General features: G+C 45.0%; 1 protein-coding gene and 1 long non-coding RNA gene across 40 annotated transcripts in view; one reads left to right on the forward strand and one right to left on the reverse strand.

The window, feature by feature from the left end:
• Positions 1-25,746, forward strand: part of MTCL1 (microtubule crosslinking factor 1) — a 125,542-nt gene that overhangs the window by 85,600 nt on the left and 14,196 nt on the right. For 14 of the 39 annotated variants that reach the window (XR_012427324.1, XR_012427325.1, XR_012427327.1 and 11 more), the window contains 5 exons: positions 642-764; positions 4,060-4,290; positions 5,951-6,148; positions 14,722-14,889; positions 20,782-21,036. Coding sequence is in view for 31 of the 39 variants with exons in the window: in XM_015439859.4 (XP_015295345.3) it covers positions 642-764; positions 4,060-4,290; positions 5,951-6,148; positions 14,722-14,889; positions 20,782-21,036 (975 nt within the window). In the remaining 8 variants the exon portion in view is untranslated. Of the gene's footprint in view, positions 1-641; positions 765-962; positions 1,143-4,059; positions 4,291-5,950; positions 6,149-6,246; positions 8,735-11,274; positions 11,492-14,721; positions 14,890-20,781; positions 21,037-25,746 lie in introns of those variants that run through there. The other 25 variants (XR_012427326.1, XR_012427330.1, XR_012427331.1 and 22 more) reach the window with 9 other exon arrangements.
• LOC141409061 (uncharacterized) lies at positions 14,040-16,910 on the reverse strand. Its single transcript, XR_012427339.1, has 2 exons — positions 16,506-16,910; positions 14,040-15,208 (listed from the first exon to the last, which is right to left on the reverse strand). It is a non-coding gene; the product is annotated as an uncharacterized lncRNA (long non-coding RNA).

Consider the following 25,746-nt stretch of genomic DNA (forward strand, 5'->3'; position numbering starts at 1 on the left):
CTTTAAATGTAGTAAGTACATCTTTGTGCGATTCTCCTTAGGCAACATGTGCGATTGGGAGGCCTGAAGCCGTGCATCTCTGCTCATTGATGAACCCCCACCCTATTGCCCTGAGCATCGGGGTCAGATCACCTCGATAAAGACACCCTCGGCTGAGCAGGAAAAACTCTAATAAGAAAGCATATGAAAAAATTAATTATGCAACTCAGAAAGACCCCATGACTTGGGGAGGGAATCCAAGAGGCTGATGTGTAATAGGTGGTCATGCTTGCCTCGGTCATAGTCAGCTCTGACCATCCCAGCGTCCAGAAGCCACTGTGGGAGCAAGGTCACCTCTGGTGTACTTTGGCCGCCTTCTCTCAGTCTGGTTTGTGGTTATGGTGGCGGGTGACGCTGCCCACTCCCGTCCTGGATAAGAGATGCAGGGCAGGTGGAGCTGTCCCGCCCCAGGTAACTCAGGGAGCGGTGGGGTCTAGCGAGAAACCCCAGGGGAGCTGCCACAGTCACTCCACTGCTGCAGCGCCCACACATGCTGTGTCGCTCCGTGTGTGTCCCTGGCTTGTGCAGATGTCTGTCCTGCGTCATCACCTCAGGCAGAGTTCTCATTTCCACTAAACCCCTTCCTTTATCCCACCGATCAGCTCAGGGGCCCCTCTGTTTTACCTGAGCAGAGTGTATCCATAGAGGAGCTACAGGGTCAGCTCGTGCAGGCGGCCAGACTGCATCAAGAGGAGACAGAGACATTTACAAACAAGATCCATAAGGTAAATATTTAACACGGATTTTTCAGCACAACCGCTTCGTGAACTGCACAGCCCCAAAGGAGAAATGCCACGATGCATTTTCAAAGAAGGCTGTCTGTTGCGTACAGGCTGCTAGACTCCCGGGCACCTATGAGAAGGTCACCCAGTAGAGCTGTCCCCTCAGATGCCCCTAAAGATAACTCTACCGTTCTGCTCTAGCACATGCTTTTCGGCATCTACACTGTGGTCACAGCAAGGTCTTCCTCATACCTAATCTAAACTGTCCTGCAGCAGTACCAGCCTAACATCAAGTAAGAGCCTAAATGCAACTGGACAGCAAAGTGTGTCTGTCACCTCTGCTAATGTTGGGTGAATTTTCTGATAGAAAAATCAGCAACCTCACCCTAAGCCATTGCCTTCAGAAAACTGCCGCAACCTGAGCTGTGGCCTGATTAACCTCTGTTACTCTCGCTAATTACCTTTTATCTGCAAATCCTTCCCCAGAGTTCCCAGTAGAAGGGATTCGCAGATGTGGGCACTCATCGCCCTGGACATCCATGAGAACGGCCCAATCCCTGCCACCCCAAACCTAATTAAGTTGTGGACAGATATCTAGGTTCAGAATTGCTGCAGCTGCTCTTCCCCTGTGTATTTGTTCTTGAAAGATAGTTGTGTCTTTAAAACCAAACAAAGCAAAGCAGTTGATCTTGAATAGAGCACCTTGGTGTTTTAAAATAAATATCCTATGCAAATAAAGTCCTGGTGTATCTAAGAACTTACTTTGGCAAGGAATGTGTGCTACACATAAGCCCCCATGTTGACTGAGGCCATGTGATTTAAGTGGGTCACAAACTGATTAAAGGAGTGAGTGCCTTCTCTGTACCTTGCAGCTTAGGGAAGGCAGGGCCGAATGCCAAGATCTAAATACTTTCTGCCAACTTCTACCACTACATGCATGACTCAATTTTTAAGTGTTTCATTTAGGGGTCAAATTGCACATCTTATTATCAGAGGAAAATAATTCCATGTTACTTGAAAGATAGATTCCTAAGTAATTAAACAAAAAAAGTTTTGCATGGCACCAAAAATTGTTTGAAAAGTGAGTTTATCACTGAAGATGCTGCTAGCACAATGTCCGGGGCCCACGTGTTTCTAGTATGTGGGTTGATGATGGAGGAGTATTGTGGGAGAGCCTTCGAATGGTAGGAGATGTCCTTCAGGCTTGTTCAGAAGGGAAGGGAAAGTGTCCCCCAAGGTGCCCAGAGGGCAGAGGACTGAGCTCTGAGACTTGGGGAGTTCACGGAGTCGTGGAACAGAAGGAGCTGGAAAGGGCAGTGGAGACGTGAGGGAGAGAAAAGAAGGCTCTCCAGGAGGGCCTGGGCGCAGTGCTGGAGGCGGGTCCGAGTGTCTCAGCGCCTCTCCACAGGCAGGCCCAGGGCCTCTCCACAGCCGGGCCTGGCGCCTCTCCACAGCCGGGCCGGGCACCTCTCCACAGCCGGGCCGGGCACCTCTCCACAGCCGGGCCCGGGGCCTCTCCACAGCCGGGCCGGGCACCTCTCCACAGCCGGGCCGGGCGCCTCTCCACAGCCGGGCCCGGCGCCTCTCCACAGCCGGGCCCGGCGCCTCTCCAGAGCCGGGCCCGGCACCTCTCCAGAGCCAGGCGGGGAAGGGGCTCACATTATCTTCACATGGCCCCTGAGGCCAGTGAAGCCTGCCTAGCAGGAGTCAGTTGGCTAAGACTTGTAAAAGAAAATAAAACTACAGGACTTTCTAAATGGATTATGTCAAGGGCAAAGTTAAGTCCTGGAGACTGAGTCATGAACATGTTTGCAGTTTTGTTTCTTAGATTATAGATGAACTCTCTTCCTCATTGTTCTTGTTCTGTGAATGACCAAGAGACCAGAGACCAGACCGCCCTTCTTTTTAATTACTGATCTTTGTTATAGATTAACTGCCTCTTCTATTGTCATGTACCTAACTCAAACCAGATGGTGCAAAAGATCCCATGACTGTTACATCTTCAGTGTGAAATGTTAAATACACTTCCCCCACCCAAAAAAATACCACGTTGACTTACCAGTAGGAAATTGCAGATGCTGGGTGTCTGGTGCACTAGGCTGCCCTTGTGTCCACAGGGGAGAACAGTGGTGGAATGCTGAGGGTTGCTGAGATGGTGAATAAAATCACCTATTTTCTGTTATTTCGGCCAAAACTACAATAAAGGTCAGGTATTAGGAGAACAGCCACCAGGTCGTTGTCTAGACCTGTGGACCTTTGCAGAGCTGCCTCTGACTCTTCACTGGCCTTCAGCGCATTGGCCTCCGGCAGCTGTGGTTCTATTCCCATGGCCTCTGAGAATTAATCTAGTACTTTAAAGAGAAAAATAAATCCCTTCCTTGGTTTTTGGCATAAGAAGGAGTGTTAAGAGAGGACAGCTGATAACCTTCAGGCTGGCATTCGAACCTTTTATTGGTCTATAGAACACAAAGCTTTGATCCCATAGTATCACTTTAGCTACTGTAAATATTATTTATAGATACTATTCTTGTGCCCTTATGTGCAAAGCGGTATTTTATTCACTCCTTTGCTTTTCATTGTTGATACACAATTATCGTTTGTTGCTTAGAAGAGTGTCTATACCAGGGGTGTTTAAAAAACGGGAATTTAATGTGGAGATGCAAGATACTTTTTCAGTGACACTTTTCTTTTCCTAAGAGATATGCACATCTAATAGGAACGTCAAGTCTTTAAGCATGGAAATAGGCTCTCAGACCCACTTTTCTGTTTCCTCGCTGTTGTATGCAGTCGAGGCCTGTGTACTTGGAAGAATTCCTTCCACCCAGCCTGCTGTGCTCTCCACCAGCTGGGGTTCTCTTCTGTCAGGGCTGTGGGGAGTCAGGGGGCTCAGGAAGTAGAGGGGAAGGATTTCCACTTCTTTTCTTCTTTACAATTTAATGTACGTTTGAGTGCCCAGCCCATGTACAGAGGGGAAATGGAATCTGCTTACATGGGATTTAAGTCAGTGGTAAGCCGCACTTCCGAGACGTATAAAACACCATGAGAGACTTGGCAATGAAAAATTGTCACAATACCTTATTTTGAAATAGCACTTGTTTCTGAATCACAAGATTCATGGGGTTTTGTCAACAGGAAACGTCTGAAGCCCTTAATCAAACTAAACTTCTGGGGGCTCCTGTGTTTCATATCTTATATGCAGCATGACAGAGACTGACTGGCAGTTTGCAGGGACTCTTGGTTTGGTTTGGGTGGCGGATTGGATTAGCCGCTTGTCACACTGTCTCTTGTTCCGTTCAAGATGGAGGAGGAGCACCTCTATGCCTTGAGGTGGAAAGAACTGGAAATGCACAGCCTGGCTTTGCAAAACAGCCTCCATGAGCGAACCTGGAGTGATGAGAAGAATCTGATGCAGCAGGAGCTCCGGTCCTTGAAGCAGAACATTTTCCTCTTCTACGTCAAACTCAGGTGGCTGCTGAAACACTGGCGGCAAGGGAAGCAGATGGAGGAGGAAGGAGAGGAGTTCACTGAGGTAACTCCACTGTCGAGTTCCTTTTATTTGCATCTGTTTTGTTCTTGACCCCAGACACTGCTATCTCCCCACGCACCCTACACACAGTCATGTTCTATTATTTTATTTCTCAATATTTGATTAACATCTAATATTGCTACAAAAAACATTTAGAGCAATTCATACAGACGCTTAGATAAGAGAAAATTGAACACAGGTGACTGAAACATCCATCATTTTCCTATACACAAGCAAATATAACAGAAGTAACATTACAGTAGCAAGAACAGGTATGCAGTGCTAGGCATAAACTTACTGAGAATAGTGCAGGAACGACATGAAGAAAACCACAGACTTCCCTATGAAACTTGCGTGATGTGAGTGAGTGAGGGACTGGCAGAGGCAGGTGCTGTTGGTTGCCTGCTCAATATCTACTCTCTCTTTTTTTACTTGTACATATTCATGGGATACAATTGCAGTTTTGCCACATGGATATTTTGCGTTGTGGTGAAGTCATTATTATTTTAAATTGTTTTGTCAATTTTGATCCAAGAAATGGAAATGCAGCAGCTTGTCCAGTTATATATGAAACTAAGAATTCCGTGCTACGCTCTGACCTAGTTTTAAGAGTGCCCTGGTCCATAACTCCACGCTGTAGCAAAGTTTCGCTCCTGTCTCCTTTGCTGCTCGTTTATAAATTCATTGATGTTATCACCCTGAGGTCCTGCACCATCTCATTCAACCTGGCTGGTTTGTAAAAGCTAGTTTCTAAAACTTTTGCTCTTCTTTCTATTTGAGTTTTGTTCCTAGATGTGAAAAGCCGTCCTGCCCACACAGTTTTAAAAGGATCTTTTCTAAGCTTCAGATGACTCACTTTGCCACCTCTGGAATTTGTATATGTTCTTCCTGTTATGCCTCAATTCCTAGGTTTATAATAGAAACAGAACAGAGATCTTTGCCTTCTGATTGCTTTTGTATTGATTACGTCAGAGTGACTGATTGCACTGCGGGCTCCTTCCTGGCCTTGCTTCCTGGTGCACCCGGGGCGGGAGCCACTGGTGTTCTGTGTATTCTGTACATCCACGACCCTGGCTTCTTGGCCAGCTACTGCGAGGCATTGTGAATAGATGGTTTCTTTTTAGCTCCCGAAGACCTTTTGTCTGGTTTTCATTCTAGGGAACAGTGTATGTAATTCTAAGTTCTCATCCTAGGAATGGGAAAATACAGTGCTTCTCTTTCCTCAGGGTGAAGAAAGTCTCAAAAACTGACTCCGCCAGCTTCCAACTATCCGTGACATAGAAAACCATTATTAAGCAAAGCCTAGAAATCGTTCTAAAGTTTCCTGTTGATTAGTACTCTGGAGTTCCTCCTCCTTTAACTTACAAAACCATAGCTATTAGTAATACTAATTTAAAAAACAGTAGAATTAAAATTTCTCCTTAATGTCTTCTAATGTCTTCTCTTAATGTCTTCTAATAAGTTGAGCACCCACCCTGTGCTATTTAAATGCAGAAAGTGCCTATGAGTGAAATGGCCAAAATGAGCATTTTAGGGGTAAGGACTGAGAAGTATAGGCGCTGATAATCCACAACATGGATCATTATCCTCAAACAGTGAAAATCAGGCTCTACAGCAAAAGGATTTGGCTGAAACTGTGATCGTCACCTCCTGCCTGTTTCAGGGTGAGCATCCAGAGACCCTCTCCGGGCTCGGGGAGCTTGGAGTCCAGGGGAGTCACCAGGCGGATGGCCCAGACCACGACGACAGTGACCGAGGCTGTGGCTTTCCAGTCGGGGAGCACTCCCCACACTCCCGGATGCAGATAGGAGACCACAGCTTACGGCTGCAGACCACGGACAGGGGACAGTCCCACAAGCAGGTGGGTGCCTCAACCCGAGCCCGTCACCCTGCCCACACCAGGGAGAGGAGACTCCTAAGCCACATTTGTGTCATTTGGTTTCCAATGTTGGTGTTCAGGTAGCAGAAAATTCCACTGCCTGACTGCGGTCACCTGTTGTCATTTGTGATGCTGGGTTTTTCCTAGAAATCACCTCATCAAGCCTTTCATCTCACTGTCAGCCCACCCTTTCATTTGAGTTACCCATATAAATACGGACTGTTGTAAGGCCAGATCAGCGGTGCTGTCCCTGCTGGGGCCAGTGAATTTACCTCAGAGAGTCTGCCATTGGCAGCATCATTCATTTGGCAGCATAACATATAAGGAGCAAAGGACAAGTTAAAAAAAAAAATCCCCCAACGTGGAAGAAATATTTCAAGTTCTCTTTGGCCCACTTGAAACATAATGCTCCCAGATAAAAGTATTTGATGACACCTTGAAAAAAATTAAAGTATGTAGAATGAGAGGTGAGACTTCAGTGTTATTAAGTAGCTGTTATTGTTGCCAAACACCATAGAAATAGACTCTACTTAATAAACCAAAAGATACTACTGATAACATCCAAACTGCCTGCATTTTTATACCAAAATGTGAGTGACGGAGGATTTGGAGTAAGGAGCTCCTGAGTAGGACCCTGTGTTAACGCTCTGTCGCTCCCAGGCTTCTGAGTCCCCTCTAACCCAGCTTTATTATGTATTAATGATAATAAAGCTTCTCAGGAGGCTCCTGGGGTGCAGCTGGACGCCCCTGCCCTAGGAGGCCTGCGTTCTGGGCTGAGGGCGCAGGGCCAGGTGGCCGTGGGGGGCGGCAGTCATATGGGCGCGGCTCTAGCCTCTCAGCTGTAGACACTCTGGGGCACTCCCTCTGCACTGGACGCCGCAACTGCTGCTCCTCCCTGGCCCGGGCTCCCGGGGCCCAGAGCCGCTGCTTCTAATGGGAGCGGGCTGTCGCCAGAGCGCTGGCTCGGATCCAGATGACAGGCGGCGACCTTCTGAGTGTAGGCTGAGGGGAATTTGGGTTCCCCCTGCTCCCTCTCTATACAATCAGATTTTCATACCTAAACAGCTGTTTCCTATGTACACCCGTCCCCCCTTCATTCTCCCTGAATAACGTGACTTAAGAAGGAGATGATACTTTCAAAGGAACTTTTATTCCCAGCCATCAGAAAGTATGCCGTTATGCCATTGTTCATGGGAGAATTTAGGTCATGGAATGAGTTTTCCAGCAATAATCTAGTTAGAAATGAAAATGCTACTTTGCAAATAATGCTTTAAAATCTACTAATTTTACTTTTTTGAAAGAAATGTTGTCATTCAATCTCATAAAGCATGTGTGCTTGCCTCCCATAATATTGCCACTGATGGCCACTGTTCCCACCTCACCGCAGACCTGCTGCATCTAAGACAACGTGTTTCTCACGCACTCACGCAGATGCTCTGGACAAGGAGACACCTCGCACATCTGGTTTTCTAAACAACAGTCATGGAAAATGTTACTCTCAGGGTGGAAAATAATGTGAAGTCACTCAGCTGGAACCTTACATTCGGCATATTTTAATGTCGTTTCCCTTTGCTTCCTGCTTCTTCCAACACTAGTTTTTAGCGAGAGATGGACCCGTGAGCTTCCACTGCGGGCCGCGTGTTATAGAAGCACGTGGGTAGGTGGCCGGGTGGGGTCCAGACACTGAGACCCAGGTCTGCCGAGTGGGCCAGTGTCCACAGTAGTGAGTAAGGAGCTCACTACTGCGTGCACAACACTCATCTGTCCAAGGACGGAAGATGGACGAGCTCTACTGTAACGACAGCTGGTTCTCTGGGAGGGAACATTCCCAGTTAGAGGATTTGCCTCTCTGTGACTGGCATGAGTATTAGCCAGGCAGCTGGGATGCAAGAGCCAGGGCACGTGTCTCGCAGAGCTGCACAGAGCCGGGCCATTCCAGAAACGCCGAGCACCTCGCAAGGCGATTAGTAGCATGGGAAACCTAGCCAAGCCGTTTTCCCAAGGACAAGTTCTCAGTCACAGTGTTCCTCAGGCCTTGGTCTTTGCTTTGTGACATATGGAACATTCTCACAATTGAACTCAAGTAGATGGCAACATTTATCATGTCCGCAGAGGTTTAAAAAACAACTGCATACACTGATCAACCTTGGGATGGCTCATAACAAATCATCAGGTTGGCAGACATTTGGCTCTGCAGACACTCCCTGTTTCCCAGTGTTCAGCTACGTGAGTTCATGGTCATGACCTGGTAGCTCTAGAGCCACAGTGAATGCTTTTCAGAGGGAATCGTCTAGTTCTCCTTGAGCTCCAAGACTCTTGCCACTGCCTTAAGCATTTGGGGCCAGCATTCCTAAGGCTGTTTATGCATTTCATACTGATTCGTAATTCCTGGAATCCAGCTTCTTCACACAAGGTGATGAATGGTGTGGGAATGATGGCCCTGGGGCGCCAGCAGCTCCTTTTCCCTACTTGGGTTAACTGATTTAAAAAGAAGTTACTTTCTCATTCAGGGATGTGACCTAATTCTCTTTATCATTTAATAAAACAACTAAGTAAAAAAAAAAAAAAGTATGAAGAACCTAATATAAAATTCATAGCAAGAGCTGAAGGAATTGTATTTCATATTTCAGTCTTCACCTGCTACAGGTCACTAAAGAGCCTCACCCAGTCCAGCCTCAGAAGTGAGTAGACTCCACTTCCCTGGACCTCTGCTCTTTGTCGGGGCTCCTGTGCTGCATTAGGGCCTCCAGGGGCTGCCTGAAAAGTCAGCCTTTCTCCTGCAGACAGAAAGCCCTTGGCTCCCTGGGCCTCCCGGGCTGTGGCTCTCCCAGGCCCCAGGAGTCTTCCTTTCTGGCCATGCAGGCTGCCCACCTTTGCTTGCCCAAGTTGCAAAAACTGCACGCTTGCCAGAGGAGGCCTCACATCAGAACTGTGATCTGCCTGACTTTTTTTTTTTTTTAATAAGAAAGTTCTCTTGAGCCTAGATGGTGTTTACATTTCAATTTTGTACGTCATACTGTGGTTCATTCTTCAGTTTATCCTGCAACTGGGAGGCCTCCCCTATAAGGCATGCTTCTCTTTCTGTAAAAGGAACCAGACCAGAGCTTGGGATCGTGAAGTGTTTTATCTTTGCCATGTACTTGTGGTGGCAGTTGTTCTGTCACTCCGAAAGTAGCCCCTGCGTGAGGTAAAAATTCACATGCACAGATGGGTCCTTGGTGGAAGGACTCTCCCCGCCCCGTCCTACCTCCCAGAGTCAACCATGGCCAGCAGTTTGCCACAGGCCTTCCAAAGTGCCTAACTCAACCTGGGACCTCACAAATAAGTTTCTTCCCTAGTGGCCACCTGATTTTCATCAGACTTGCCCTGGCTTCCTAAGCCTTTGGGTTGAAAACTGTGTTTACAGCTTATAAAATATGTGCCTCATCTATTCTTTCCCGGATCCACATTCGTTCTTGGGAAGCTCTCGGTGACATCTGTAGAGACCGCAGCCCAGAACCCTCCTGGACGGGATCGCCGGGCAGACTCTTGGCCAGAGGGCAGAGGACTTCCGTGTCTAAATGACTCTAATTCCCATGATATTAATCGATTATATTTTCAGGGTCTGTCTTCAGTGGCCCATTCTCTGTAGGGGATAATGGTTTTTAGAAAAGAACTTTTCTGGATGTAACAGTGAAGGTTACGTTGAGGAGAACAACAAATGGCTCATTTATAAAAATGTTGCCGGCTGTGTGAACGTATCAATTCTAGCTAATCTCACAGTAAAGAATTTCTCCAGGGACTCCTGCTGGTGGAGGAGTTGTCTGTGTTGAATGCTAAGTGAGGTCTCTAAAAGGAGCTATGCGTGCCTTGTGGGGGTCTGAGCAGCTACTGCATCATTCCGGAATTCCCCTGCCTCTGTCAAGGAGCCTAAATAAACGTGGATGCTGTCATCTCTATTTTGTGACTGTTGTTTTGTGGGTTAACCCATAGCAGCAGGTCAGTATGTGTGTTCCAGCTTCAGATTAAGCTTATAATCTGTTATAAAGTTAGTGGCTCTGATGCAAGCAAAGTAGTTGGTGGTGGTTTAGCTCTTTTGTAGAGCTGTGATTTCACCTGATGAAATCCTAGAAATCTTAGGCAAGAACAATTTTGAAAAATAGCCAGCATTGCATCACACATACCTTGATACGTTACCTTATCTACAAACTTCCATTTCACTTTCTATTAGTAATACTTATTAATAGACTTGGATATTAGACTTGGATAGCAGTCTGATGGACCAAAGACCAATTCTGAACCTGTTAAAAAGTTTGACGTATTACAGCACATTGTAAGTCTCACTCAAGAGAGCTGAGCTAGGTGAGGCTGGAATGCCCGTAGGTGGAGGAGAGGGAAATAGTTGGAAGCTTTTTATCCTGCTGCTTTGCTAGAAAATCAGCCAGCTGATCTCTGAATGAAAAGCCCGATTTTTGAGTTGAAACTGACCTACACTCAACACATGTACAAGCTAAAAGGTTGCATCCTAGACCCCGGCACAAAAGGTTCAGAAAGTCCCACGTCCAAGAAGACTTACATCATAAAGACGTCTTAATGGACCTGAGTCTTCATTTGATTCTTGACTTGATTTGGGTCATCTTTTTACCCAAAAGGTAGCCCAGCAAGGGGTGCCACCAGGGGGAAAAAAATAAGAGAAGTTAACTTTTAGGTATTCTCTCAGAATGACTCACTATCATTAATTTCCCTTGATATGGGAAATGGAATTAGCTTCATGGGGATTAGATGGCTTCTGCAAGGTGAAGTTAAAAAAAAAGAAGAAGAAGAAGAAAAAGGCTTGGCAGGGTATAATGTCAGAATTCGAATATTCCTGGCTCCGTTTGTTGGCCTTGGAAGGGGACGACCTGCACTGCAGTCCAGGATCTCACTTCCTTGACAGTAGAACCTTGGCCCTCAGCCACTCCAAGCCGTAGTTCCTCCTCTGTAAAATGGGGAACATAGCGTATGCACTCAAAATTGATGTGACATATAAATAAGGTCATGTTGGTGGTAATTTAGTACACCCCCTGGCCATAGGAAACACCTATAATATTAGTAATTATCGTTACTTTTTTTTTTCATGTGTGTGAAAGTCATCAGAAAAATCATGGCCATCTACAGCTCATTCTGGGTCTTCAGAAATGTTGACATGGACGTCTACTTATGCCGTTGTGTGCTAATGGTAGGAGCTGGCCTGGCTTCCTGCTGTGCCACATGCTGCTCTTGGGGAATGATGATAACAGGTACCAACAGCATTGAGCTGGGCTCTTTTGCTCCCTTTGGCCACCTTCACCCCAAAGCAATTCTGGAGCTCATTCCACGTTGATTAATATTATCCTGGTTTAATAGAGCACTGTTTTGATTACTCTGATGCAAATGTGCATAAATCATTAAGGCTTAAATTTTATTGAATTCAGTATCTGTTAAAGCCAAAAAGTACTTGCTACCAGAGAAACCAGGTTTCCAATCTGCAAGAGGACTGTACAGTTCTGATTCTAATGTCGTGTGGTGTATGGGCCAAGAACAGCATAGTCTGATACCATATGTAACTTGGCATTCATAGGAAACTATTGATTACATATAACAATGTATTATATGGTTTTCTGCTTTCTTTTCAGTAAAAATTAAATGACTTCTCCAAAAACTGGATCAAAATTATTACCATTATTTTCTGCTTGAAATACTCTTGACTCAAAAAGCAGTGATTTTTAATTAAAATCCAAAGATGAAACTCCCAAACAAATCTACCACAAAATATATGTGATTATTCAGCAAACAAATTCTATATGAAGATGTATATTTCTGAAAAGATTGTTGTGACACGTCTTATCACTCAACTGTACTTAGATAAGTTTTAGATTTTTTTTTTTTGAAACAGGGTTTTGCTCTGTCACCCACACTGGAGGGCAGTGGTGTGATCGTATCTCACTGTAACCTTGAACTCCTGGGCTCAAGCCATCCTCCCATCTCATCCTCCTGAGTAGTTGGGACTACAGGCAAGAGCCATGACACCTGGCTAATTTTTAGGTACTTTTTGACGTGGAGTTTTAAAAACTGTTCTGTGTTTGTCACAGCTTCACATATTTGACGAGCATGTCTTTGAGTATAGTGCTAATTTATTTCTATTCAGTTGGTTGGTAAGAATATATAAGACTCATAGATAGTTCCCTAGCTTCTGAGTTCTTCAAATGTTAACTGAACTGTACTCTTAATGCCTTTTGTCCCGGAGTTATTAAAGTAAAAATTGTTCCCTGTGAGAAAAAGAGCAATAAATATGAACAAACAGGCCTTTCTACTCCATCAAAAGTCCATTGTAGCTGGGCACAGTAGCTCATGCCTACAATTCCAACATTTTCTGAGGCTGAGGCAGGTGGATCACTTGAGACCAGAGTTTGAGACTAGCCTGGGCAACATGATGAAACCTTGTTTCTACAAAAAATACAAAAATTAGCTGGGTGTGGCGGCACACGCCTATAGTCCCAGCTACTTGGGAGGCTGAGGTGGGAGGACTGCTTGAGCCCAGGAGGTTGAGGCTGCAGTGAGCCGTGATCCACTGCATTCTAGGCTGGGAGACAGAGCAAGACTTTGTCTCAAAAAAAAAAAAAAAAAAAGTCTACTCGATTAAATACTGGCGACAACTATGGAGATCCCTATAATAAATCTGCTCATATTAAAGAATTTCTCTTTTTAATACAACTTTATTTTTGAATATATAAATTATATAAAATATATAATTATAAATGTATATAATATATATTTTAATATATATATAATTTTAGGTTCGGGGGTACATGTGCAGGTTTATTATATGGGTATATTGCATGATGCTGAGGTGTGGGCTTCTAATGACCCCGTCACCTAAGTAGTGAACGTAGTACCCGATAGGTAGTGTTTCAACCCTTGCCCCTCTCCTTGCATCCCCTTTTGGAATCCCCAGTGTCTGTTGTTCCCCTCTCTGTCCGAGTATACCCTGTGTTTGGCTCCCACATATAAGTGAGAACATGCGGTATTTGGTTTTCTGTTCCCGCGTTAACTTGCTTAGGATAATGGCCTCCAGCTGCATCCGTGTTGCTACAAAAGCCATGATTTCATTCTTTTTTGTGGCTGTACAATTTTATATAAATACAAACATCCATCCAAAGTATCTTAAATTCCTCCCATATATGTTTAACCATTTTTGTGTATGTTTAGTGGATCAACTAGATGGATTTAGAAGCATGACTGCGGAGTGAAGGCCGGTGTGTGCGCAGAACCTGAAGGAGGGGTCCCCAGTGTGCTTGCCGAACCAGGGAGGAGAGGTTTATCAAGTTTGGGGGATGAGGAATTCTGAGAGGGTGGGGCTCTGTTTTTCCATACTAGAGCTTGTCTGTATCCAATGGGACTTAAGAGGGCTTTTATAACTCCTGCTTCATAAATGCACCAAAAAAAATGCCCTGAGACCGCCCAGAGAGCTTGTGATGTGCTTTCAGTGCTGATTGGAAGAGATGGGCTCACGAGGCTTTTATTGTCAAGGTACCATAATTGATTCCGCATGTTTCATTCATTTGGCCAAACCTTTCTGATATAATGCCCTTGCTGAAATGTACTAAGATAGAAATCATGGCTTTGAAATTTGACTTCAAAAGGCTGGGCAGGTTTTAGAACATATAAACCATTTTAAGTTAGATATAAGCACATTAGTAATAAAAATGCACTCTTCATTTACCAGACACATTTGCATGCTTAACATGAGCCAAGGATTGTGCCAAATACTGGAAATGTGAGGGTGGGTCTGGCTTGTCCCTTTCTGAGAGGCAGAAAAGTGGGGGCTAGTAGTTCCATCTCAAGGAACCACAATAAAGCCTTCATGAACAGGTTGCGCATTTCACCTTTGGCTTTAATTATTAAGCATCAAAATGTTTAATAATTAAACCCACCCACCAACAGTGGCCATGCGTGTCATATCTGTGTCCTTTTAGTAACCACAAGTCAGAGTCTGATCTGACTTGTGCATAGGAGTCCTTGGCCTTTGTTAATTTTCCTCTAGTACAACATCTGGCACTAGAATGGCAGCATATATATGAGTGGGTGTATCGATCTTGTCATATCTGCACCCCCATGGTAGTCTTGTCAGCCCAACTCAGTGTTCTGGACATCTGAAGTCACACAGTGACTGGCAGCCCTGGCTTCGCGGTTCCCTGTGGCCTCCTAGAGTTTCCTTGCTCCTGCTCCTCAGGGCCCAGAGCACCTCTGTGGCAGGTTCCCACAGCGCCAGCCCAGGTTCCAGCCTCTGAACACAGCTGCCAGGTCACCAGGGCAGCCTTCCTTCTACCTTCCTGCCGATCAAACAGGTCCTCGGTCTCAGGCCCAGGAGACCGATGGCCAGCAACAGGGACCCCTTGCTCCCTGGCAAACTGCAGACTCCCCACCCGCCCTGCACCCACTGCCAACAGCACCTGGGAGACAACCCCCACCCTACCGTGATGGCCAGATCCTCTCCTCTTCTGACCTAAAAAGTACGCTTGCAGGAGGTGGTGGAGCCTGACTCAGTGTTCCCACAGGTGGTGGAAAACCAGCAGCTGTTCAGCGCCTTCAAGACCTTGCTGGAGGACTTCCGTGCGGAGCTGCGGGAGGACGAGCGTGCCCGACTGCGGCTGCAGCAGCAGTATGCCAGCGACAAGGCGGCCTGGGACGTGGAGTGGGCCGTGCTCAAGTGCCGTCTGGAACAGGTACCACCCTCCCAGGTCTCTCTTGATCCTGACTATGTGTCTCTGCTGTCCAGGATATGTGGAGGGGAGTGGGCACAGAGAGATTCAGAACCATGGGCTTCTTGTCCAGGAAAAAAGAGAGGAGTGACTGTGTCTCTTCTTAAAGTGCAGAGGCCTCGTTTTCCCTGATGTCCCCTCTCCCACGTATGCAGTACGGCCTCCACCAAGCAGCATTTTCAGAGCAGCATGTATTCTCCCATTCTGCATTAAACAAGCGTGTATTTAGCTCCATCAGAGGATGGCCAAGCTGAAGCTGTCATCACACTGAGCTGACATTGCTCTAGACAGGAGCAAAGCAAAAGCAGATTGTGGTTTAGTTGTCTTTGAAAAAGGTAAATGCATGCTTTCGTTGAGATTTTTCAAAATATCAGAAAGAACTTCGAGACCTCCCACTGCATGCCCAAGAATTCTAATCAATTTCAGTCTCCTTATTTATACCAAAGGAAACTGAGGCCCAGAAGAAACAGCTCAGCTCAGATCACAGAGCCATTTAGTGCTAGGGCAGGAAGATCGCCCAGGTTTCCTGCCTCCACCGCACACCAGAGGGAAGCCCCAGCATAGGAGTTAAGATCAGACATAGCAAGAAACATCCTTTCCTAAGTGTTTCTTCCTTGGAAACCATTGAATGTCATGTGACTTCCTACATGGCATCTGCTGCTGAGAGCAGCTCTCAAGGTTTCTTCTAGCCCCTTGATCATGAGGAGGGAGGGCAGATCTGTGTATCCTTGGTAATCTATTTCCTAGATTCTATTTTGAGGCAAACCATAAAGTAAGTAAAATTTTATAGGAATTGGCCTGGTCATGAAAGGAACAGAATTGCCTGGAAAGGAGACCCCCTGTCACATGGTCTTGATAAAAGATGAAAAAGGCTTGATGTGTCAAAAAAAAATAAATAAATAAAAAACAAAAAAATAAACTTTAGCTCTCCTGGTGCCCACAAGTTCCCCTGCATTTCCACCTGGCCACAGCAAGCAGCGATGTTGGGCTGACAGCCCTGGGTGGGGCAGGGACACAGCTTTGCAGGCCTGAGCATCAAGTGAGAGAGCAGCTGGCCTGGTTGTGGCTCCTGCCTGCTGCCCGCGGGAGATTTGACCTAGATGCTCCGTTTATCTAAGTCCCCGCCTGCAGCGTCAGCAGCGAAGGAGAAATGACTAAGGACAGTCTCTGATGAGCTGCCTTTAACCCTATTTAAAAAATATGTTTATAGAGGGAGCTAAATGTTTTCAAAGCCCGAACTGTGGCTAAAGAAGGGAGGTGTAATCTTCGATGCAAGCCAGTTTCAAAACATTTCATCTTTGTTTTATAGGAACGTAGTATCCACCCACAGGTTTGCTACAAATAAACCCTTAGGGAGAGTCCCTAAATACCAAAAACATAAAGCTAGAACTTCAGACCCAGAAGCCAGCAGGTGGTCATAGGTAGAGAGTTTATCTTCTGCCCAAATCATTTAGGAAGTTTCTTAAACGTTTGCAACCCAGGAAGCAATGAATATAGGATGATGCTAGCCCATTTGTAATAATCCCATATTTACTCTCTTCTACTTAAATGCAAAACAGTTTAATTCTGCTACAAGTTACCTTCCTTCAGTGGAGCCCATGTTGATGACACTTCCCAGGTCCTCGATTCTTTCAGCAGACTCCTGAGTCAGGCCTTGCTCTAAATGTTGAAGATCCAGTAACAAATCAGATGTTCCTTGAAGGGGTCCTCAGTGCAGCGGGGGACCCAAACAAGTGCTGTCCTTTATAAAAGCGTGGAAAGTGCCCACCAGGCTTGCACATAGGGCTGTCAGGGAACAGGAACATGCAAGGTACATGCCTTGGCTTGAGAATTCGGGGAAGGCTGTGAAAGTCCTGCTGAGAAAAATCTCAAAGGATGGACAAGAACTGGAATGTGGAAAAGGAAAGAAAGGAAGTTTCAGGCAAAGAAAAAAAAAAAAGAGTATCGTGAAGAAAGGAGCATGGCTCATTTGATAAGCTTAGGTATGAGGGGAAAGAATAATATTTAAGGAATTGATCCTTTAATTCTGATTTTATCATGAAAGCTTAGATTCCCTTTTTCAAAAGATTATTCTGGCTTCAAGATAGAGAATGGATTAGGAGCCATTAGAATTGAACGGATTAACCTAGGGTTAGTGGTCTATAGACTGAAATCAGGGAATTGCCGAACTAGAATAGGAAAGAGATGCATCTTTAGATCACTGACTTTCCACCAAAATTGAGCGTGTCCTCCAGTTATAAATGTAGGCAACAAGCCCAGCAGAAATCACGGATCTTTTTGAAAGGAAATATGGAATGAAAGAATAAGAAGTAATCACACATCTCTCCATTTCCCTTTACAATTGTTGTGGATATCCCAGAATTAACAGTGAGGAGGAGAATTTTGGCTTCACCAGGCTGCCACCTGGGTCCACAGTAAAAATACTGAGGAGCCCTGGGTTGCAGAGATTGGAGGTGAGAGGGGTGACTCTGAAGTAAAGCAGCAGCAGTGGAGAAGGAGTGGAGGGCACACACCTGAAAGAAGCAGAGCAAGTAGAGAATGGCCGGGCCTGGTGGCCGGTTCATGAGACACCGTGGAGCAACAAGCACCTCGCGGGGCTCTCAGGTTTCTAGTGTGGGCGCCTGGGCGATGGCACCATCACCAAGACAGGAACGCAGAGAGAACCAGTTGGGATGGAAAGGGAACAGGCTGGATTTGAGTTGAGGTATGTGTCATCACAGGCATTGGGGGCTGGGCTGAAGACGTATATACCTGGGCGTGAATGAGGTGGGAGGCAGGGCCATGGAGGACTCGCCAGGACCGCACAGAGTGAGAGGAACTCATAGAAGGAACCAAAATATTCATTTTCAAGAAATGAGTAGAGGGAGAAGAGACTGGAAAGGAGCAGCCAGAGAAATGTACGAACATCCAGAGCAAATGCCGTCCCGGAAGCCAAAAGGAGAGACACCATGGCGTTCCAAGTGGAGTTCAGCAATATCAGATGCTTTGAAGAGGACGGGACAGATGAGGGATAAAAAGCTTTGTTGAACTTGGCAGTGAGGAGGTCACTGGAAAACTTGACAAGAGCAGTTGCCGTCGGGGTGTGGGGCTGAAGCACTGTAGCACTGTGCGGAGGGACAGAAGTTGAGTTGGGCAGGGAAGGGGAAAGAGGGAGCACAGACAGTGCAGTAACAGGAGCCGCAGGGTCACGGGGATGCGTGTCCAGTGAGACCTGACAGTGTAGGGACACTGATGACACGAGGTCCCTCAGTAGGCGGGGGGATTGGGCTCTAAGCATTGAGGGGTGGGGGTGACCCTGACCATGAGAGACCTGAGAGGTGTGGACAGAGGAGTTTGTGGGCAGAAGGAATGTGCCTTCACTGTCTTCACAAAGCAGGTGAGCAGAGGCGATGTGGGGCCCAGGAAGGGGTACGCTGCATGAGGAGATTCTAAAGAGAGGACATGTTGGTGGCTGGAAGCATCTGCAGGTGAACAGACGTACCTGCGAGGGGCTCAGCGGCCTTTCATTCTGGGTTATGTGGGCTTCCAGCAGCTCTTTTAAAATGGGATTTTGTGGTGCTTGGTGCTTTTCTGGTAGTCTTCTGGTTAGCTAACACTGGAGGTTTCTCCCCTCTTTTGTTTCTGCATTCTTTCTACTTAAAAAAAGTTTTATTTTCCCCAGATTTGCGTTTTATAATTGATCAAGAAGTGTCACCACTGACCCGTGCCCGTGGCTGTCATCTGCTTCCTCAGGCCTTTCCCTGCTTTCTCTCCAAGAAGGCCGGAGTCCCACTCAGATTCAGGGACAAAACAGTGTGCTCTCCCCACTTAATGAAGGGTTTGCCTTTATTACAGAGGCGAGATTCGATATTAGCTCTCTCCCAGTGAGTCCCTGGTGGGCAAGAACTTTCAGTTTAACTGAGCACACACTCAGCAGCCTGTCTTAGTCCATTTACTGTCGCTGTAAAGGAATACCTGAGGCTGGGTAATTTATTTAACAACGAGGTTTATTTAGCTTACAGTTCTGCAAGCTGCACAAGAAGCATGGTGCCAGCACCTGCTACTGGAGAGGTCCAGCTGCTTCCACTCAGCAAAAGGCAAAGGGGAGCCGATATGTGCAGATCATAGGGCAAGAAAGGAAGTGCAGGTGGGAGGAGGTGCCAGGCTCTTTTAAACAACCAGCTCATAAAGAAATAATAGAGGGAGAAGTTACTCAGTCCCTGCTGCAGGGCATGAATCTATCCACTCCCATGACCTAGACACCTCCCACTAGGCCCCATCGCCGACACTGGGGATCAAATTTCATCGTGAAGTTTGGGGGACAGACATCCAAACTACAGCACTGATAGAGACGTCTTTCTAAATGTAATAATACTGGCTGGTTTAACTCATTAATCTTTATATTTTTATATACATATATAGTGTCTCAGAAAAGTTAAAACAATCTGCTTAGACATGGATAATCAGCCATGAATTATTTTAGTGGGTCTTGAAGTAACTCATTATAAGAAAGTTAATTGAACTCTACATATGAATATTGGTTACTGACTTAGCATGTCCCTTTGGCAAGTCCCTGAAGCACTGAGCTGCCATTTCTTCACAAATAAACTGGGAATAAGGATACCTATACGTAGAGGATTGCAGTAGAGACCAAGTGAGGCAATCTGTGTGAAAGGCCTTTCTTTGAAAAGTATACAATTTGTTAAAATTGTGCACTTAATAAAATATAAGAGATTGCTTGTGAGGGTAAAAACAAGGCACTGAACAGCAAGCTGTTGTGTGGTTTTAGTGTTTGCCGTGCAGTTTTAGTGTTCGCCCTAGGGTTTATAATATACGTATTTAATTACTCAGAGTCTACCTTGAAATCCTATTAGGCTACTTTTCATGGTGCCTGAGGAAATTGCAACAGTATATTCCCAGTTCCTTCCCATCCTCTGTGCTATTGCTGTCATAGTTTACCTCTACATATTCTGCAAACACAACACATTGTAACAATTTTTGCTTTAGATAATCAAATATTAAAAATAATTAAAACAGAAATAATGAGTTTTATATTTACACAGATGTCATTTCCAGTGTTTATTTTCTGTAGAGATCAAAGTGTCTGTTAGTATATTCCTTCTGTCTAAAGAACTTCCTTTTTCATTTCCTGAAGTGCAGGTCTGTTGGCAATGTTTTTTTTTGTTTTTGTTTTTGTTTTTGTTTTCAGTTTTCATTTGTTGAAAAGTGTTTTCCTTCTGTTTTGAAAGATACCATTTCTGCATACAGAATTGAGTCTAGGTTGAGATCTTTTTTCTTGCAGCACTTTAGATGCCACTCCATCATCTTCTGACTTGCAAAGTTTCTGATGAGAAGTCTCCTGGAATTCTCGTCTTCCTGCCTCTATGGCATGTGTCATTTTTCCCTGTCTTTAAGGTCTTCTCTTTGGTTTTCACAAGTTTGAATACATAAGATGTAGAATCTTGTTTGGTTTTGATATTTAACCTCCTGGGTATTTGACAAGTATTTATTGAAAACTGTCCCATCCCTAGGTTCCATATAGGAGCTAAGGATATAGGGACAGGTACCTTGTGGTACCTGCCCACAAGGAGTTACACAGAAGTACAGGCAAGAGACAGTGGTGACTTAGACTAGGAAAGTGGAGCAGGGAAGCTGGCTATGGGAAGCTCAGTTTACTCACCGCTTAACATTCTTCGTGACTGTCTGTGTCAAATGCTCTTAATTAGGACTTTAAAAATAAAATTTGTTTATACTATGGGATTGGTCAAACCTCAGTTTAAACATGTTTCCAGGGATCACATGTAAATGTGCTGAGACTTCATCCTTGAATGCAAGACTTGTCAGAGAGGGAATTCCTAAGTCTTTTCTCCTTGACAGCTGGAAGAGAAGACTGAGAACAAGTTGGGAGAACTAGGCTCCTCCGCTGAGAGCAAGGGGGCCTTGAAGAAGGAGAGAGAGGTGCACCAGAAGCTCCTGGCCGACAGCCACAGCCTGGTCATGGACCTGCGCTGGCAGATCCACCACAGCGAGAAGAACTGGAACCGGGAGAAGGTGGAACTTCTCGACCGCCTGGACAGAGATCGGCAGGAGTGGGAGCGGCAGAAGAAGGAACTCCTGTGGAGGATAGAGCAGGTAAGGAGGCACCCCGGGCCCTGGAGCACAGGCACAGAGTGTAGACTACTCAATGGACCCAGAAAGCAAAAACATTAGGCTGCTTTGTGGTCCTTGCAGCATCAGGATGCATGGGCTTCCAAAGGATGAGAGAGAAATACTAGAATCGCTTGTGTTGGAGACCTAGGCTCCTGCCTCTCCGTGACACAGATCTTTTCATTGCAAAGTTCATAGGTAACTCCCCTGTGTGTACGTGTGGTAGTGGCAGCGCAGGGTGGGTGGGGGTTGTGGGAGGGGGGATAACTTTTTAAAGGAATTTAAAGACTAAACTGGAAAGAGGAGGTTATTTCAGGTCTTATTCAGTTGAAAACAAACTATAACTTTTAAGATTGCCACTAAAGATGTGGTCACAGTGACTGCTCCGACTTGAATGGAATTGTTGTCATTAGAAAAGAAATTGCTGAATTCAGTTGGAAGTCAGGCTGTTTGCTGGTGAGTGTGCCCGCTGTGGATATTGCTGAGCTGTGATTAGATGGACCATAGTCAAGAGAGGTAGCTGGTAGCTCATCATCTTAGCTAAACAAACAATTCAGAAACTCAGATGAATTTGGGGAGGACGGGGGTAGTCGTTTTTCTGCCAATATAACCGTTCTCTGCATTGCATCAGACTTAGAACAGTTTGCATAGTTGCAGTAGTTCCTGAGGGATACACAAATTAAATTGATGAAGATCTGGAATTCTTCCCTGGCTGGATTTTTACATAGTATACATTTTGTTTATTTCAGCCAGTCACACACTTACAAATTTATGCAGTCTCAAGGAAATGTATTAATCACTAAGAAATTGAGCTCAGGAAAAATAATCTCATTACTCTATTTTAAATACCCATAGAGCCTTTTGAAAAATGTGCTCTATTATCCATAGACATGGTGCCTGTGTTATGCAGGTACAATGACAAAGGTGAGCGTATGCATATGTTGGATAGGGACGGAGGCAGAATGAACTAAATGGTAAAAAAGACCAAGAGCCTTTGGCTTGGAAACCACTGAGAAGAATAAAATCCCCACAGGTGAGCTTTGATCACCACTTGCATTCCAGCCTGGGTGACAGACCGAGACCCCATCTCCAAAAAACAAAAGAAGGAAAGTACACTGCATATAGAAGAGCTGAAACTCTTCCCAGGTTTCACCACTTACACAAATGAGTCACCTTACTAATCTTTGATATTCCCCAAATCCTATCAAGAGGAATGCTGGCCACTTCCTTTCTGGCTTGGAAATGCAGCACTTGTGAAGAGTCTCCTGTATTAAATCTCCTGTGTGTCTGTGCTCTATGGTTAGGTGGAAATCTTAGGGATAGAAGTGGCACTAATTTATTATATCCAACTTTAGTTGACCGGTGTCACAGTAACTCCAGGCAACTTGTCGCCAGGGAGCTTCATTCTTGGCCCATGCTCTAGGGCCACTCACTTTTTACGTCCCTCCTGACCCCGGTGAGGCCATCGTGATCCCTGCCATGGCCCCTTTAGGGTGCCCTTCGCCTGTTAGCCATGGTGGCTTGTTGGACTAGTCACAGGCTTCATTTGTTTGGGAAGTCACACCTTGGATATAAATTAAGCAAGTCTTTTAGGTTTTTATTTTTACTTTTGGGAATGAAGAATTTCTGCTAAAGGAAAAATTAGACACTTGTGGTGATACTCAACTTTTGAAAAGTCAGTGACTTAAAGATGAGCCACAGCCTCATTTTGAGACTATATTTTGGAAAGGTAGTAGTCATCAGGAGCTGACCTCCAATTCCGAGTTGTCAGTATTGGAATAGTTTGGCCACACTGACCGCCTCAGAACCCAGTCCTCAAGGTGGACATCTTTGAGCATCGTGGATCTGAAACACGTGAGTTTCGGGCATGCATCTGTTCCTGAAATCTGTTTGATGGATCCCACAGTTTTTGTACAATGATGTCATTGCTGTTTTTAGAAGACGATTGGTTACAAATGAACTGACGCTTCAGACATGCAATTGTGGCTTTCAAAAATAAATCTGGCCTTTTCTCCAAAATAGTAAACATTTTTAAAGACGATTTCTTAAATCTCAGTGCCCCATCCTGATAATGAGGGAAAGCAATTATAGGCATTATCTCAACTTCCTGAAAAGAGGATATTGGTTCCAGTGTGTCTGGGCATGTGTAGATTTGGTTCCTTTATCAGTCATTGGGTTGCTTGTTCATTTAACTTCTAGCTACATATGCCGTAGGTAAATGAGAAATGTAACTGAACATTCTTCACAATGTATCCTCTCAACATTTGACTGCTTGGTAAGCCATATAATATAACCTTGACTGTGATAACCTAATACAGATGGTGAAACAAGTAACACTAAATCCATTTTCCACTTTCAGAACACATGCTTCATACTTGTCCGGTGTCATTAAATTCCTACATAATTTCTGCACCACATGAGGCATGTTATGTGATATATGACTGTGGGAATGTGGCTAAGGTCATGTAACACATTTTATCTATCTTATCAGCCTCTCTTGTCTCAATCCCAGTTTGATTGCGGGGTGGGGGTAGGAGACTTTATGGAGTCACATTACATTTCTCCTTAGAATTGTTGAGTTCCCAGTTAACATACAGATGATGTAAAACTTGCTGTTATATTTGCGGTACTTACCAAGCTAAAAAGTGTCATCCATGCATTCTCCTTCCAGTAACTTTCTTAAATCAGCTGCCATTCTTTTTAAAAAAATCCATTCTTTTAAAACCTGTTTACAAAGTGGCCTTTTTTCTTTCTATCAGTCTGGGTAAGGTGACACTCTTGAGGTCACCTTTATTGTTTCCTGTATTAAAATACGAATCTTTAACATTTTCGACGGGCATTAAAAGTTGTTTTACTCCAAGATTGCAAGTAGGTGCTGATGCTGGCTGAAATGACTCCTGTAGGAAGCCCTCCCGCTCTGAGGACCGTTCTATTACAACACCCCAGAGGCATCTGAGCAGCAGATTTCTCCACCACAAGCACTCCAGTTCATTTTTAGGAAACCTAACGCTTAGCAGCTTGAGTACAAGTTGCTCCTAGCTGCCTGCGTTTATTTTTGAAATCCCACTTTACTGAGTTAGAAGGTGCTTGTTCATAGCTCTCCTCTTCAGTCATTCTTTTCCCCCTTCACTCCACACCCTTGGCGCACATTTGCAGCTTCAGATGGGATTCTTGCATTTTAATTTCTTGCCCAAAATAGCTTAGAGATGATCATGTGTTGAAACTAAATTGTGCCGACATGCATTAAATGAACATATAAAAAGCCTTCCTTTTTTTTTTTTTTTTTTTTTTTTTTTTTTAAAGAAAGCAGTTAGCATCTTTAAGAAAACTGCAAAGAACTGTGTCATCATCAGGGAGGAGGAGGAGAGAGCAGAGGGGCAGAGCTAAAACGTAGAGTTTTTAGGATTTGCTGGGTCCTTCATTTGACTGTGAACTGCCTCAGATGCTAACATGTAAGCTTTGGCTGCATCAGACTCCATCTTTCTCAAAGATAAAGATAAATCTCTGTTCCGCCGCCTTAGAAATTACTAACAATGAGCCAGCGTCCTTTTGTCTTTCCTGTCTCCCATGGCTTTCTCCTGACTATACAGAAAGCATGTTTGCATCCAACGTGTGGACGAATGCTCAGATTAGGACACAGAGATGCAGTTTGTAAGTGATGCTTAAAAAAAATGAATTGATCTGCATTCAAGGAGGTTTTAGAATTTCCTGGCACCGTCTCAGCACTTGAGGACTTTAAATCATTGTTTGGCCACTCCTTCAGGTCAAATCCAAATGTCACTTTCATCGTTCAGATACTTTACTTATTCAGAAGAGCAGTCAATCCTGTAGTGTGAGCTTGTCATCCAATAAAGGCTCCGTTAAAGACTCATAGGCAGAAATAGCTTCAGGTCTCAGTTGTGCTTTCTGTGGCCGTTTTAGAAAGAGAAGCAATGAGGAGGGATCAGGAGAATGGAGTGGAAGCTGGTGAGGGCTCCTGTGGGGAGGGAGGCCGTGCGCCCTGCAAGCCATTTGCCTGCCTGCCTCAGCAGTTCCTTGTGATTTCGTATGGGCCCCTTCCTGAGCCACCTCCACAAGATCTCCATCTAGTGGCCCAAAACGGCCCAGAAAGGCATAATGCCTTTACGTGGGCTGGGCCCCCACTAGCCAGCCTGACTCCTGTGAGCCCACGTGCACAACCCATCTTACAGATAAGGAAGCTGAGCTCAGGAGAGTCGGGAACTTGCACCTGCCTGCGAACCAGCAAGCCACACATCAATGGTTCCGACTCAGGTCTTCTAACTCCAGGTGGCCCTGTGCTCGCCCACTGCCGCTTCTTGAGTTCAACCGAGTCAGGCAAGAAGTATGACTATAATGTAAAGTGGCTTTTTAAAATTTTCTTCACTCAGTCATACCAGATCTTTACTTGCCTTTATAGCTAAGTTTTTATCATCTCAAAGTGTAAGTTATGTTTAACACCAAATGGTTAACAGCCATTTGAGTTTGTAACACCAAATGGTTACAAACTCAAGTTTGCTCACTTGAGTTATTGATAGGACCTGTTCCACATGCCCTGGGACTAGTTAGGAAAATCAGCTTCACACTTAGAAGTTTGCTGTCACTGACAGTATTCCACTGAGTGTCTTCAGTTCTGAAGGAAGTTCCAAAGAGCATTTTAAACATATTCTTTAACAGCATTAGATTTAAAAATAGTAA

Source organism: Macaca fascicularis, chromosome 18 (genome assembly GCF_037993035.2).
Source record: "Macaca fascicularis isolate 582-1 chromosome 18, T2T-MFA8v1.1".
In the NCBI taxonomy this organism is placed as follows: domain Eukaryota; kingdom Metazoa; phylum Chordata; class Mammalia; order Primates; family Cercopithecidae; genus Macaca; species Macaca fascicularis.